Source organism: Amborella trichopoda, chromosome 3, assembly GCF_054954075.1.
Source record: "Amborella trichopoda isolate Santa Cruz 75 chromosome 3, AtrichopodaSantaCruz75HAP2 v2.0, whole genome shotgun sequence".
Classification (NCBI taxonomy): domain Eukaryota; kingdom Viridiplantae; phylum Streptophyta; class Magnoliopsida; order Amborellales; family Amborellaceae; genus Amborella; species Amborella trichopoda.
The window spans coordinates 48,424,032-48,441,229 of NC_142338.1; the positions used below are offsets into that span (position 1 = coordinate 48,424,032).

The following is a 17,198-nucleotide window of genomic DNA, read 5'->3' on the forward strand; positions in this document are numbered from 1 at the left end:
GCGGTTTGTATAGAGCCGATGCTCTAAATGATCAAATTAGAACTTCCTTTTAAATAGTATTAAGAAATATGGTTTTAATACCGGAAAGTTTTGTGGTGGACATAAATTATATTTTCATCTTTAGTTGTAAAATTTAAAGCTTCAAAAATAGTGTAGATCGAGCAAAACTTGAAAACATTGAAAATTGACAGTCCAAAAATGCGTTACAATATACATTATTTATGAAACTTGAAATCTATTTTTTTCTCATGTCCATGCATCTTGATGTGGAGATGATCAATTTGATGATATTTGAGCATCAAAGCAACTTCTTCTAGTGAAAGTTTTGAGGTAGGCTCTAATTTGATTGTTTAGAGCCTAAGCACTATACAAACTATTCCTCTTTTAATTTCTTTCCAAATCATGACACTCCATTAGTCCTATTTCTAGTAAGAAAACAAAGATTTGAGGGGAAGCTTTATTTTGTTTTCCTGTAGAAACTTCATCCTTGTAACAATAGTAAATGGTTGTATACAAGAGAGATTAGAGATCGGTCAGTTTAGAGATGGGGATGGATTTTTTCAATCTCTCTCTCTCTCTCCCAAACTGGGGGCTTTAATTTATTTCCCTCTCCATGTGTCTCGCATGGATATATAGGTACAAAACAGTCATTACGAAAGGTGAAGTGTCATTTGCAGAGAAATAGTTGATATGAAGGGCCTTTCTTCCATTACTTAACTTTGTATTTTCTTCCCATTTTTATTCCTAATAAAATAACGAAGGTGCCACAAAGAAAGTCTCCACATTCCACTAAAATTACGTCCCGAGTCTTCAGAGTTGTTCATTTCTTGAGAAGGTTTTGCGTTTCTAGGTCACAACTCACAGAGACGTGACGCGGCCTCTAAAGCATTCACCTCCCTGTAACTCTCCTCTCTTTCTCTCTCTAGATCAACAGGGCTGTATCTGTTCTTCCTCTAATCTCTCTCTCTCTATAGATTTCTGGGGCAAATTGAGAGGATCCGTTGGATATCCATTCATCATATGATTTCTATCTATCAGAACTTTTGAGACGAAAAGAACGGATCGACCTGATTGTAATTCATCTGTGCTTCTCTTTCTCTCTCTGGATTGCTGTAAAGGCAGTCTTGAATGCATATCAATTCATCATTTGATGGCCTTTTCGGAGAATTGCCCACTATGAAATGGCAGTCGCGGTATGGAAAATCTGACCCTGTAATTCAATCTCTCTCTCTCTCTCTCTCTCTCTCTCTCTATCTCTGTAATTTCCTGCTCTGAAAGGCGCGATAGATTGTAATTTTCTTTTGTTTGGGATTTGACTTTTTCTTGCAATACTGTGCTGCAATCTATTGTTGAAATATTTACTTGTATGAAAAAAGAAAGCTTTATTCAATTCCTTAAACACTTCTTAATTATTTACTATGCTCCTTAACCCATGATATGTCATCATTATCATCAAGGCCTTTTCCCAGCTCTTTAACCCATGATAAGTCGTAATGATTATTGGGATTTGGAGCTTTTTCCATTTGTGAAACTGACTTTCTGCTGAAGTATGGGATTTGGAATTTGTTTGAGCAAAATTGTGGCCTTTTTGTGCGTTCTACTTTTTTTTTTTTTTCTTCTGTTTTTTGAGTTTCTAAAACTGTTAAATTGAATTAGAATTTGGGTCTTGTAAATGAATCGAGATTCAAAATAAAATGGGCAAATGGGCAAACAAGAAAATTTAATTGGTCCTTGTATATTTTTCTTATCTTCATATTATCAAGAAATTGATCTATATTTAAAATTTCCTTTTCTTTTTCATGCTCATTTTTGGCAAAAATTGGTTGGGGGCTGATGCACTTATCAATCGAAGATTCATGAAAATTGTTTTTGGCTTCCATTTTGATAATCTCATCAGAGGAGAACCATTACATCATTGGGGGAATGCCCACCCAAAAAATGCACACTAACACAAGGGTTGAGGCAGGCCCTTCAATTGATAAGTAAGCACCCCACTAGAATTTCTTGGTTGGAAAATTGTACCATGCACAAGTAGGTGTGTGATATATAGTACACCACAGGGGCATCTGCCTCCGTTCTTTATGTCCAATGAAGTGAGAGTGTATATTGTATCTGAATGCGTTGGAGAGAATATAGTTAAGATAGAACTCTGCTCTTTCTTTTTGGATATAGCTCCTACTCAGTTGACATATCCGACAATCCTATAAATTGTACACAAGAGAAGCTTGTCAAGAGAAAGTAACTATTTGGTTATGATAAATGAATTGTTGCTTGTGCTGCAAAAAATAGTGAAAGTGTCATTTGTCCTACTAAGTTAAATGGTCATTTGTTGAACAGAGACTAAGTTAACTGACATTAAGGATCTATCAAGGAAAGAAAAAGAAAAAGAAATAGAAGGAATGAAACATTCAAGCCAAGGCATGCGATAAAGAAATGGTTTTTGGAAGATTTAGGGTGTAAATTATTGCATTGACTTGTTTAACAAGACAAGATCATGAACATTAAAATTTGTATGAAAAGGTAAAAAAATGATCATAGCCGTCAAAATCAGAGGCATCAGCTTTATCATCAAATGATATTGGATTTGTAGTCTATCCTTGGCAGTGCTTGGTGCTTGGAGTTCTAGCCTAGAGCCAGATTCTGTGATCTTGGTTACTTCAAAGTCAGTGCTGAATTGTGTCAGATACTTCAAAATCATCTGTAACATCAAAAAATTTGTTCTTCTAGCGGTGTCTAGAGCCGTATGCATGCATCATAAGCCAGGTACTTTTCCCATGGAGAAATCCCAAAGCCAGGGGTTTTCTACCTTGAGGCTCCATGGTTATTTTTTATATATTTTTTTTTGAATTTTTATTTTAGCTGTTTAGATGTGGTGTCGTTGAGATCCTCACGGGTATTCTAGAGCTTGAGTTCAGATCTCTAAGAGGATCAAATGGCTAGAAATCTAGGCTCCTCCGAACCATAGTGTATGTCACTATCATGTAAATGTTATGTTATGTAATTATAAAAATGTAGTAAAGAGAACAAAAATGTGTAGATTTATAAGTAAATAAATCTATGCAATGGAACAATCAGAAAACCCTGCCAAACATCCATGGGTGAAATTCTACAGTAATTTTGCCCCTGAATGTTACAGTGACAGTTTGGTCATTTTTAATTGTATGAATTATCTTTTTTATATTTTTGTTGGGTGCGCCGAGTAGAGTTGTATCTACCCTCCAAATTTCAGATCAAAGGGATTTGTAGAAAAAAAAAAATCGTAGACCAAGATACACTGTCAACTGTCAGATCAAAATAAGGCCCATGGGCAAAAACGAGATGGGGTGTTCCTGGAATAGACACATATGAAGTGACACTTCTTTTGATAATTGATAGCTTTGGCTTTTATTTTTTACTCCATCACTTGTAAGGTACAAAAATGAGACGAAGTAATATCGAAATAAAAGTGCAAACATACCACACACTATCATGCATGTGCCATACTTTAGGTGTTTGTACATGCATGTATTTGCATGGATGATGCATTAGTGGATGCCTGAATCATTTATGCATGTGTTATCTGATATTGTGTTAATGCATGTTTGTATAGGTGTATTGCTGCAATTAAATGAGCACAGTTGCAATGTTTCTCGTCATATTCCAATGCTAAGCATGCTTCTCGAAGATTAAATACTATGACGGTAATCCCTTGGGATATGGTCTTTCCTTATTGGGCGTATTTGAAGCTCACAAAAATAATGAGGTCCCAAAGCCTTCACAAACAAAAAGAGAAGAAAAAAAGAAAGAAAGAAAGAGAATCTAGACGGCAACCCATCTGCCAGTTGAAAATACTAAGTTTGGCACATCGTGGCCTGTTTGTCCCTGTTTTATTTTACCAATTCAGCAAGTCACAATCATATATCAACAATAACCTAATACGCAATGTTTCTTTCCAAAACAAACTAGCCTCCGCAACTTGTGGGAGATATTTTTCTAATGCCTAAATAATTTTTTATTGCTAATATTTTATAGCTGAGCACTTCTATATCTAAGGTATTCTCCACATTTTTCCCTATCTAATAGATACTACATTATTCCTTCAGTTTTGGCGATGAACTATGAATGACTTTGTTTTCCTTCCAAATTATCATCATCATCCGAACCTTATCCCAACTATTTGGGGTTGGCTATATGAATCATATTTCACATTCTAATCTATCAAGGGCCATACCCTTAGTTAGAGAGCATATAGCACAAGCACATGATTCACGAAAAGAAGTGGCAAAGTTTTACACTGGTTTACTACCTAACACAACACCCTTTCTTATTCGTGCTTGGAACCGGCATGACCTGCTTGGGACCTGCCATGTTGGAGTCATGTTGGAGTTCTGTTTGCCCTCCAACTAACAATTTAAATAAATATAGTATACAAGTAGGCAAACCAGGAACTCAACTTTACATCCCTAAAAATCCTATCGCCCAAATGTCAGGGCTGTGCAACAAACTGAAACTACTGAATGCTCCCCCAGTTGGCCATAGATACTCAGGAGCTCTCACTGTTCAACAGACCTCTGTCCTCGTATGCTTCAATTAAGAGCTTTGATCTGTGCCCTTCAACTTGTGTTTCTTATTCTACATGTTGTAAGTTTCATTAACATCTATGGTTGAATGTGACAATATGATGCATAAACTTTGAAGAACACCATTTGGACCTGCTACTAGGTTTGAATGACAATATGATGCATAAACGTTGAAGAACACCATTTGGACTATAGTTACCCAAATCGCCTATGAGGGTAGCGATTCCGTTTCGGAATCTCGATTCAACGTTTCCCCGAGCGAAAGTCGATTCTAAAAGAAAGGAATCACGTTTCCATTTTTTGCGGAACACGATTCCACCTAGTTTAGGAATGTTGATTCCTAGATTGCCAGAATCAAGATTTCATATCAAGAACTTTATGATTCTTAGCTACACAAGAATGCGATTCTATTTGTGAGAAATGTTGATTTCAAATTTTTTGGAACTGCGAATCCATGTTGTTTGGAATTCCATATCGCAGACATCGTGATTCCTTGCTACACAACAATGCAATTCTACTTATGCTAAACGTTGATTCAAAGTACTAAGGAATTACGAATTCATGTTGGCAGGAAGTAATGTGAGCATAGGGAGAGAGCAGAAACCCTTCGATGTGTGCTCAATCATGAGTGAGCACGACATGTATGAGAACGTGAGAGAATTTGAAGTTGTTGCACATGGCAATAAAAACAAAATTTAAAATATGTGTAATATGTGAGCATAGGGAGAGATGTGTGTTCAATCATGAGTGAGCGCGACATGTATGAGAGCGTGAGAGAATTTGAAGTTGTTGCACATGGAAATAAAATCAAAATTTAAAATATAAGTAATATGTTAAATTTTTTATTTTCTTATTTACTAATTTCCATCCTTCATTCCATGTTACTTTTTAAGAACTCTTACCAAGAATAAATAATACTAAAAAATATGTTACTTCAAATTTAATAATGTTTGGTAAATGGTGTAGGTACTAAACTACTAATGTAATAATGTTTAATATATGATCGGCATCGTCCTTTCTTCAAGTTGAATAAGAGCATAAAAATGCTTTTCTTTAAGTAAAATAAGAAGATAATAAGAATATGAGCGAAGTGCCCTGTGTGGTGTTTTAGGTTAAATTAATCATTAAATATCAGAGAAATTGACTAAAAATTGAATAACTCAATTTTCAAAAGTAAATTGGCTAAAAATTGAATAACTCAATTTTCAAAAGTAAATTGACTAAAAATTGAATAACTCAATTTTCAAAAGTCCAAAGACACAAAACTACATTTAACAAAGACGAATTACTATGTCATGTACTTATTTTATAATTCAAGAAAAGGAGATAAAGGGAGTTTGCCCTTGTTCTCACTCCTTGTATGCCGTAGACTAGCTCCAGACCTTGTAGGCATAATAGGGTTATCGGTAGACCGAGTCCATTGCATGGAATTGTCCACAAAGATACCATAAAGGTTGACATTAGTACTTGGAGTCTTGGATTGAGTATATACAGACCAAAATTTTATTTTGTAGTAATGGGTAAATTTATATATTTTCTGAATACTTCTCTCATATAGCGGAGGGAATTGGTTCGCAATTCTAGTAAGGAAAGAATCTTCATTCCAATATGGGGAGAATCACGATTCCGGAATGGTGAGAATGTTGATTCCAATTTGATGGGGACAACGATTTTAGAATTTTTGGAATCACGATTTTATATTTTTAGGAATCATGATTCTATATTTTTAGGTATGAAACGCAATTCCAACATGAAGGGACATCGATTCATACAAATAGGAAACACGATTCCTAACTTTTTGAATCGCGATTCCGAAATAGTGAGAATCATTTTTCTGAAATCCGAATCGTACAGACAACGATTCCGAGATTCCGAAACTTCTGATACACGCGATTCCGGTTCCAGAAATAATTCAGAATCACATACGTTTCCAACAACTACAATTTGGAAGTGCTACTAGGTTTGAAGTCATTTTCCAGGACCTGCTGCTGTACAACAAGTGGTTACATTGTTTGAACCATTGATTTGGTAGCAGTTTGCCAAAGTTCATTACATTACTTTTATGTTACAATATTTTGTGTTAATGATGATGTTGCTTCTCCTTTGGCTGTTTCTTTTTCTACTCCAATACATAATACTTTTCTGTATTTTGAATATCTATGGTAAAATGCATATGGCGAGGCTTATAGAACTTTCACGTTATCCAATGTTTTGGTGCTAATCTTCTGCTTGTTACTTATTTTATTACAATGTTAATTTGTCCAGGAAGCTTGTCATGAACAGAAATCTTATACCCATTTTCAGACACAATCATATTATGATTTTGGTGAAGGTGGCCTAAAAGGCAATGAAAGTTCATGCGCTTGCACCCCAAAATTTTCAGACCGTTGCAGAAGGATAGCAACGCCACTTTCCAAGGTGGACTCCAGGCATGCACGTTGCCCTAGAATTGCTTATAGGCCTATAAGGCCATCTGATCTAGAATCTCTGAAGGAGCTTCATGGTAAATTATTCCCAATAAGGTTAGATGTCTCCTTCATATGATTTTGGTGTGATTGGTAGCTGCAGTTCTCTAGGATGATGGCTTACTTTTTGTGACGGGAAGCTATGCTAAATTTCAATGATTTTTGGAAACCATTGTATATGTTGGGGTCAGCACTGTCTAATGAAATGGACAGAAAGTGAGAACCACCAATGGACATTTCCAGTGCTGTTGGATCGCACTCTCTTCATAACTGTTCATTATTGTGTTGGAGGGTGATGATTCCCCGCTTGAATATTGGTTTTCTGTAGTTCATTGGATTGTGGAATACCTCCCCTTTGTTTTTATGTCAGCTATGTATTGTACACCATGGGTAGCATTATTTATGAATGTTCTCATGATACTTTCTTGAAGATGATATCTTCAGGTATGAATCTGAGTTTTTCCTCAATGTTGTACATGGTCGAGATATTGTATCCTGGGGTGCAGTTGACAGTAGCAGGCCTTGCAATCAAAGTGATGAACTCATTGGCTTTGTCACTGCACGTGTTGTTGTAGCATCAGAAAGTGAGGTGAGTGTGTATAATGTGGAGATTAGATATTGGGGACCAGTTTTTACATTCATTCCGATTAGTGAACTTATAATATCTTGTGCCCTGACCTCTCAGTTAGAAGATTTGCTGGGTTATGACACTTTGAGGAGAGAGAGAAAATTTGTTTATATTTTGACACTTGGTGTTGTAGAGCCTTACAGAAATCTCCACATAGGTAGTTCTCTCTCTCTCTCTTTCTATTGGTTTTCTTAGATGCATATTTTGACATGATGGTTTTGAAAGAAAGGCTCCTATTTGACCTGTTATTGCAGCATCTTCTCTTGTCCGTGAAGTGATCAAGTATGCCTCGAGCATTTCTTCTTGCCGAGCAGTTTATTTGCATGTTATTGACTATAATACCCCTGCCATCCACTTTTATCAGAAGATGTCATTTAAATGCTTACGAAAATTGCACAATTTCTACTACATTGAGCGTCGGCATTATGATTCGTTCTTGTATGTATACTATGTGAATGGTGGAAGATCTCCATGCTCTGCACTGTAAGTAGGTTTTTCTGGTTTTAGTTCCTTTTGATTTCATGCTTTTCATTTACAGTGGTATACTGAGGATCTAATCCTCAAGCCTCTTAGCTAAGAATGCAATCAAAGATGGCCTTGAATCTAGTTCCATTTTGTTGTGTATCCTTTTTAGTATTCTGATATCAGTTATTATTAAGAGGGAAATGTGATGCCAGACGTTGGATTCAGGATGGTTTTCAGGTTTTCTTTTTGCATGATCTTAAAGAAGATTTCAAACACTGATGTCCTTTACCTAATGAACAGGGCAATGTACCTCGTGGTGCTTGTCCTTCCATTTTTTGAATTCTTATATCATGAACATGGTTGTGACTATCATCTAATTTCATAGACCAAATATATGTTTTTTTAAACCTCTGCACGAGGTGTGATGGGTGTTAACAAAATAACAAGACAAGCTAGCTCGCAAGACGGCTCGGCTGAGCTCATTAAGAGTCAAGCTTGAGCAATGTCTTTCAGCTCAACAATCCAAAACCAGCTGAGCCCCCAAGCTCATTTGTTAAAGAAGCCAAGCTCAAACTTACACAAGATCAGCTTGAACTCGCATCCAACTTCCGTGACTCACCCGAGCCAATGTATGCTTATATGAATATTAAATTTGTCCTTTTTATTACAAAGAGGCCATATATGGCTTTTTGGTTAATATGTACCATTTATAGGCATTACACTCAGGGCTCAAGTTGTTGGAGTATGGCCCGCTAAGACCTCATGACCACCATAGTGCTCATGGTCCCTCTCTTATCTTTTATTTTAAATGAAATGATCTCATTTTCAAATCCTTGGACTATCTTTTATGGTAAATTTCATTCTCTTTCTTTCTTTTTTTTCACCACCCATCAATGATATTCTAACGATCACATTAAACCAAATGTTTTTATTTGGAGTAAGAGAGATAAAGAATGATAAAAAAAGGAAGGCTTAGCTATTGATATGGGCAGAGAGAAATCTAGATCATTGGATGCAAAACATGCCATGTGGCAAGGAGATAAGTTCCAATGCTTATAAAAGGGGTTCACTCACCCATTACAAGACACATAGAAAAATCTCAAAGTCATTGCCCATCTCTCTAGTTCTCTACAAGCTTTACAGCAAATTCTTTTTTTCCATATCTATCTTTCTCTCTCTATTATTTTCAATCGAATTGTTTTTTAATTATTTTTCGACATTGGTATTAGAGCTTCACGGTTGGTCTTTTTTATCTAACTGTGGTGGTGCAATCTACTTGTTCCTCTATCCTTGTTGGGTCCACCGAGGGATAATCATTGATATTTCAACCTTTTTCTCCCTGCGTTTTACAAGAGTTTCAGGCTATTGCCATTGACATCAATAGCTGATACGGACTTGCACAGGCAATGTACTTCTTTTGGGGTTTTGTAGAGATTTATTCTCTCATCCTGTTTTTAGTTTTGTAGAGACTTATTCTCTTTGTAGAGACCTATTCTCTTACATCTTTTTTTGGGTTTGTAGAGGCTTATTCTCTTTCATCTTTTAAAGCGTTTTGTCCCTCTCTCTCTTACATATTGGGTGACATTTTATCCTTTTCCTTTTCAAATACTTTCCATCTTAAGTTGCCTCCCTCTCTCTCTCTTTAAAACCTTATTAGTAGCATACCTTTTTTGATCAGAAGTTCCCTGTGCATATTTTTTTTCCTTCCTAAGTAAAGCTCAGCCTGATACTCCATGCAGCCAAGCAGATGCGATTGGGTTTTTCGATTATTTTTGTAGCGAAAAGATTTGGGCTTGTCGTCCTCAATTAAAATTTGTCCTTCATCTTGGAGATTCTTTGGAGGCTATTACTTGCTAGTCAACTTAACGAGATCTGTGACTCACCATCGACCAAAAGGGTATCGCCATAATCATTTGAAAAGTTGGTAAATCATTCATTGAGAAAGTGGTCAGTTGATCTAAACCTTGAATTTCATTGATGCTCATGTATTTCTTTGATAAATTGGCTGCTAGATTGGTGATGAGTGAATTATCTAAAACCCAAAAACTTAATAGGTCAAACTTTAATATGTGGAAAAGAAAAATGAACTATATATTGATTCAAGACATGATTGACTATATTTTGACTTCTACTAAACCTGAATTGGGTTTAAACCCCTTTGCCCATAGTAGAAGAGAACATGTGAAATGGCGGGTTGTTCTAGGTTATATAGAAAATCTACTTTTGGAAATCTTTTCCTATTTGGAGGAGGTTCTGTTTCTTGGTTCAGTAAGAAACAAGAATGTTGTACGGTGCACAATGAAAGCGGAATACATCACTTGTAGTATAGCTTCTACTTTTACCCTCTGGATAAGCCGCTTCGTTAGGGATTTAAAGCTTGAAATAGCTGAAGAGCCAATTCAAATATTATGTGATAATCAGGTTGCAATTTCGTTAATTAAATGTGTAGCAATGAACTCTAAGGGCAGACACATAGAAGTGGATTGTCATTATATCCTAGACAGCGGAAAGAAAGAAATTGCAGTAAGTTATTTGCCTTCCAATGATATGATACTAGACCCTTTAACAAAGGGCTTAACTGCTAAAATGTTCTCCAAGCATGTGACCATGAGGGGACTTAAAGAAATATAGCTTTTTGTTCTCAAGAGGTACTTTTTGAATGCTACAAAGGATTAAATCCTATAGGTGGACAAAACCTTGTAGCGACGCATGTCACATTGGACAAAACCTTAAACTAGCAAAACCTTGTGGCTTAGCAATGTTGGTGCACTCGGCTTTTTGGCCAAGTGGGAGTGTTGGAGTATGACTACTAAGGCCTCATGACCACCATAGTGTTCATGGTTCCTCTCTTACCTCTCAGAGCCATTGCCCATTTCTCTAGTTATCTACAAGCTTTACAGTAAAATTCTTTTTTTGCATATCTTTCTCTCTTTATCATTTTCAATCGAATTGTTTTTTTAATTATTTTTCGACACTTTCTTAAAGGGTATACAAGAGGCTCCACACGTGTCACAGCCCCGACACCCCCAACCATGAGTTTGATTTCTCATGGCAAATTTAGATGAAGCATTAAGCTTCTTCTCTTCCCAACTCTACCGTGTCGAACTTTACCAGCGACAACGGTGGTGCAACACCATGTGCCAAGGGATTAACAATGTGTGCGCTCAGTCCCTCACTCAACAACAACACTAGGCATCGAGTCGCATGGCGCCTCGAGAGTTCTCAGGGTTTTGCTAAGTCCACGCGGCTTACAACCCAAGCTCCATTTTTAATTAACGAAATTGTAGCCTAGTTATCACAAAATATCTGAACTGGTTCGTCGGCTATTTCTAGCTTCAAATCCATAATGAAGCGGTTTATCCAGATGGCAAAAATTACAAGAATTGCTTAACATAATCCACTCAGATATACGTGGACCATTGAATGCTAAGACACATAGAGGTATGAAGTATTTTATAACCTTCATAGATGATTACTCGAAGTATCAATATGTATAACTAATTAGTAACTCTGATGCTTTAGAAACATTTAAAGAATATAAAACAGAAGTAGAAATCAATTAGGAAGAGATATAAAAATTCTAAGGACCGATAGGGGAGTAGAATACACCTCAGAATTATTTAATCAATTTTGTAGCGATCATGGTATAATACATCAAACAACCTTACCATACACCCCACAACAAAATGAAGTAGCAGAAAGGTGCAATAGGTCTTTAATGGAAATGGTTAGATCTATGATGGGCCATGCCAACTTAGATCAAAATTTTTTGCTTCAAATTTTGAAGTAAAGGACAAAAGGCTTTAAAAGATGAGAGAGAATAAGCCTCTACAAACCAAAAAAAAGATGTGGGAGAATAGGTCTCTACAAAGAGAATAAGTCTCTAGAAAACTAAAAATAACACTTTACCTGTGCAGGTCCGTACCTGCTATTGATGTCAATGGCAATAGCGTGAAACTCTTGTGAAAAGTAGAGAAAAAAAAGGTTGAAATATCAATGGTGATCCCTCGGTGATCCAACAAGGATAGAGGAACAAGTAGATTGCACCACCACAACTAGATAGTGCTCCCACAGGGAAAAATGAAAAAAAAAAGTGAGACCAACCGTGAAGCTCTGATACAAGTGTTGAAAATAAATAAATAAACTATTCGATTGAAAATGATAGAGAGAAAGATAGATATGGAAAAAGGAATTTTGCCGTAAAGCTTGTAGATATCTAGAGAGATGGGCAATGGCTCTGAGATTTTTCTCTATCTTGTAATGGATGAGTGAGCCCTTTTTATAAGCATTGGAGCTTATCCTCTTGCCACATATGGTAGGTTTTGCATCCAATGATCTAGATTTCTCTCTGCCTATATCAATAGCTAAGCCTTCCTTTTTTTATTATTCTCTCTGTCTTTCCCCAAAGAAAAACTTTTGGTTTAATGTGATTGTTAGAATATCATTGATGGGTGGTTAAGAAAAAGAAAGAAAGAGAATGAAATTTACCATAAAAGATAATTAAAGGATTTGAATGCAATGAGACCATTATAGCAAAGTATATAATATAATTAAATTAAATTAAATTAAATGCATTTAAAATAGAAGGTAAGAGAGGGACCATGAATACTATGGTAGTCATGAGGCCTTAGTGGCCATACTACAACACTCCCACTTGGCCAAAAAGGTCGAATGCACCAATGTTGCTAAGCTACAAGGTTTTACTCGTTTAAGATTTACCCAATGTGACATGCTTGCTATAAGTTTTTGTCCACCTACAAGATTTAATCCTTTGTAACGTGCCTCTTGGGAAGAAAAAACTATACTTCTTTAAGTCCCATCATTGTCACATGCTTGGAGAACATTTCAGCAGTCAATCTTTTTGTTGAAGGGTTTGGTACCATATCATTGGAAGGCAAATAACTTACTGCAGTGTCTTTCTATTCCTCTCTGTCTTGGATATAGTGATAATCAACTTTTGTGTCTACGCCTTTAGAGCTCATTACTCCATTTTTAATTAAGGAAATTACAGCTTGGTTATCACAAAATATTTGAACTGACTCGTCAGCTATTTCCTGCTTCAAATCCTTAATGAAGCGATTTATCCAGACGGCAAAAATAGAAGCTATACTACAAGAGATGTATTTTGCTTCCATTGGGCACCGGGCAACATATTCATGTTTCTTATTAAACAAATAAACAAAACCTCTTCCAAAGAGGAAAAGATTTCCCGATCTTTCTAGTTATCCACAAGCTTCACAACAAAATTCATTTTTTCCATATCTATCTTTCTCTCTATATCATTTTCAATCAAATTGTTTTTTTAATTATTTTTCAACACAAATCCCCTCTAACACCACTTAATCTTTTAATTTAAAAAAGGAGTTTTTTTATTAAAAAAATTGTAGGTCATTAAAATTGAGGGGTTTTCAAAAATGATATGCATATGAATGATTCGTTCCCTCAACTTGTTGAGAAGGACCTATGTCACCTAACCAGTGCGCCAATTGAGTTTTAATTGCTCCAAGTAAGTATGTTATATATAAAAACTTTTTGTTTTTGTTTTTGTATTATTTTTTAAGGAAAATATCTCTAAATACCCTGTTTTTAAGTTTCATTTCTCCATGGCCCCAAGGTTTCAAAACCTATCTTTTAACCCCCAAGCCAAGTTTACCCACTTTTATTCCATTTTGTACCCCAAACAAATTAAAAAAAAAAACGTTACTTTCTAAATCTCCCTTGTCTCTCTCTTGACGTGATTTGGCCTGAAGTCACCCTCTCCTCCCAAATTTCGTCCAATCCTCCCAAATTTCGTCCAAACATTTCTCTGATTTTGTCTGATATCTCAATGTACCTCAAATTCACAAACTCCCATTTCACTCGAAATGTCTTTCTCTTATCGAATTCTAGCTTCATTCCTCCTTCAATTGCAGTATGCAGACAAAATCCGGCAAACTTTGGCCACCATTTCTCCTAGAAACCTCACTATAACCTTATTCTGTCCATTTACATCTCTAAAACTCCATTTTTCTAGTGAAATGAGCCTCAACATCCCCATAACTACTATTCTCTTTCACTATGTAATTTCATGCTCTTCTCAGTAGCCATCATCCAGCCCATCCCACTTCCCCTAAGCCTTCTCCAACTGTTCTGGCGAGTCCTCCGCCGGTTTCCAGCAGCCCCAAAATTTCTCTCGTGACTCCCCCAACAAATTCCGGCAGGCCCAAAGCATCTCTGCTCAGTCCTCTAGTTTTCAGCAGTCCAAAGACTTCTCCGGCCAGTCCACCTTCAATTTCCGGCAGCACCTTCAATTTTCGGCAGCCCTAAGACTTATCTAACGCCTTCAGAAGAATATGGAAGACCTACGGCGACCCTGGCAGCCTCTCCAGAAAGTTCTGAAAGCCTTGCCGCGTCTTGTCCGGCAATGGGCATGTGATGGGGTTTCATCATCGGCAGAGTCACCAGTGAAGAGGATAGGTTGGTTGCTGGCCACGGCCATGTGATGGGGGTTTGGTGGGCACTGTTTTGTGTGGTGTTATAGCACAGGGAGAGAGGGAGAGTATAGGTTGGCTGTTTGCCACGGCCAATTTGATGGGGGATTGGTGGGCACTATTTTGTGTGGTGTTGTAGCAAAGAGAGAGATGGGGGAAATACAGAGAGAGGGGTTTGGAATCACGAGAAGAGAGAGAGAGAGAAGCTCAAGGAGAAACACATGAAGAGAGAGAGGGCTTAGAAAAAAGATATCTTTTTTAAATTTATTTGGGCTAAAAAGATGAAGTAAAAGTGGGTAAAATTAGGCCAGGGGGTTAAAAGATATGATAGATGGAATCGTTATATAGTCATATAGGTTTTAAAACCTTGGGTCTATGGAGAAATGAAACTTAAAAACAAGGTATTTGAAGATATTTTCCCTATTTTTTAACTTGTGTTAGACATGCGCAAGTTACTCGGACTCACCCGAGTCACTCACCTCAGCCAATGGATGAGTACCTTGGCCGTGTCGAATCCCCGTACATTGTTTAGTATTGTGTGTGTGTGCGTGTGTGCGCATGTTAAATGCAATATATATTTACTATCTTAACCTTGCCTCGAATAGGAGATTCAATTTAGAATATTATGTTATATTATATAAATAGTGTATTATATATGGCCTTGTTTTTATGCTTGTGGTTTGGTTGCTTATGGCTTCACTGGCTGCATTTGTGGGGCATTTGTGGGCTTGTTCAAGTAGACAAGTTAAGCCAAGCCAGCCTCAAGTTCACCTTCCCTTTAATCAAGCCATGCTGATGCTGTATGGATCAAGCTGAAGTATGCTTAAGCCAAGCTCATACTGGTCTTTGAGCAGTGTGCAAACCAAGCTTGAGCATATGCCCAAGCTCTGCTTGGTTTGGCTTGTTGACACCCTTATTAGTTTACCCCAAATGATATAGAAAAAAATCTCTCTTTGGACTCTCAAAAAATATGTAGGTGAACCGTATTATGCTTGCGTGTAGTAACTGTTCCTCCTTTCCTCCGTGAGATTGTCTTTTCAAAATCAATAATGTGAGACCTTGCATTTTCTTAGTACTTTGAAAAGTCTGATGTTTCCTTCTTATTAATATTGGTCTGCTTGGCTAGAATTTTCTACGCACCTATTTCACATAAAAAACTGATATGCTTTTGTTTCTTCTTTCCTAGATGTTTACATATCATGCATTTCCATTATCGTTTGGGCAGAGACTTGGTGGCAGTGGTTGCAGCATACATGAGAAGCCTTTTCACATCTATCATTTCAAGGATTTGGAAGAGTGAGGAGAAGATTAATCCAAGATGGCCCCAGTGTAAGGAAAGCAATGGTCTTTTGATGACCCCAAATAGAACCACAAATCTTAACAATGCTGGGTGTCAATGTGTATGATTTGCTTATAAGAACTTCCTTGACGCCTACCAGCTTAGATGCACAAGGTATGGACTGTGCACCTTATTTTATGGTTCTCTGACCAGCTTCTTGTATCTTCACATTAGGAAATGCGAATTTGTATTTGTACCATTGTGCGTGTGTGTGCCGATAGGGCTTATGGAGCGCAGAAACTAATCAATCAATGGTCTACGTGTGGTTTTCCTCTCCATTACTTTCAATCTCTCTCTCTCTCTCTCTCAATTTGTCTGTCTCAATTTCCTAGAAGTAGGAGCCTGCCTTTTCAGGGTAGTTTTGTCTCCTGAAATTTCTCAAAGGCATCTCCAAAGGTCTCTTTGCTTCTCTATCCTAAAAGATGGTTACTTGGATTCAAATTTTGCTCAAAATATAGTAGTCTGGCATGTATTAAGGGCGATTAGGGACCTTTTAATTTCTCGTGTCTCCTTCATTCTTACTAATTTATTTAATGTGTACAACAAAAACATTTGAATTATACAGGGAAAGATACATCTGGTCCCAAAATCCAGTCTGCCTATAACAAATCCCCGGCCTTTTCAAGTTAGCATACAAACCTCTACTAATTTCTTGTTTTTCAACAAAATGCCCCTTATGCTCCTTTGAAGCAATTTTGACCAAAACACCCCCTCACCCTTCGTTCTTGCTTTGAGAAAGGTCTGGCCGGAAAAGCAAGGAAGTGGCTAGAAAAGAGAGTGTGGAGAAGAAATAATAGACTTGCAGAGGCTTTTTCCACCTGGAAAAAACAAGAGATGATCAGGTTTTTGAGGAAACAAGTGTACATAGTTTTGTTGAGGACCTTTGTTTTTTTTTTTTTTTTTTTTTTTTTTTTTTTGCCTTTTTCGATGGTTTAGTGAAGAAGGGGTCTTCTATTCATAGCAAGTATGGAACTCAAGATGTTATGTTGTAGAGCTCTGCCACCCTGACCAACTAGCCTTGGAGCCCATTTCTAATCCAAGGGCTTGTAGAGAGAACCTTTTATCTTGTAGCTACTTTCTTGGTTTCAAATCTTTAGGGATGTTTTAGGTTTTGTTTTGTGAAGAGATCAAAGAAAGGGTTTGTCTTAGATATGTGATATGAATTGATTCTCTCTGAACGCTATCGTCTCTTTTGCATGAACCCTGTAATTGTTTGCTTCCTCAATCGATAATCCAATCCAAGTTTCTCACCCTTGTTCTTACCTTTGAGAT

At 36.9% G+C, this 17,198-nt stretch overlaps 1 protein-coding gene across 22 annotated transcripts; it reads left to right on the top strand.

Moving 5' to 3' along the window:
* Positions 1–637: 637 nt before the first annotated feature.
* On the top strand, positions 638–16,202 carry LOC18443800 (histone acetyltransferase MCC1). 22 transcript variants are annotated; one of them, XR_016051419.1, is made up of 9 exons: positions 638–899; positions 975–1,193; positions 3,590–3,680; positions 6,825–7,081; positions 7,469–7,613; positions 7,710–7,809; positions 7,907–8,135; positions 9,857–10,064; positions 15,774–16,202. XR_016051419.1 is itself a non-coding variant. In XM_088861059.1 (8 exons), the coding sequence occupies exons 2-7, from the start codon at positions 3,675–3,677 to the stop codon at positions 9,972–9,974; spliced, it is 855 nt and encodes a 284-aa protein (XP_088717185.1). In that variant the 5' UTR covers positions 638–1,193; positions 3,590–3,674; the 3' UTR covers positions 9,975–10,014; positions 15,774–16,202. The 22 variants fall into 22 exon arrangements, 17 of the variants coding, with proteins under 17 accessions (XP_088717185.1, XP_088717186.1, XP_088717178.1 ...); XR_016051418.1 differs by having other exon boundaries at positions 638–1,193; positions 15,813–16,202; XR_016051417.1 differs by lacking the exon at positions 3,590–3,680 and having other exon boundaries at positions 15,813–16,202.
* Positions 16,203–17,198: the final 996 nt, after the last annotated feature.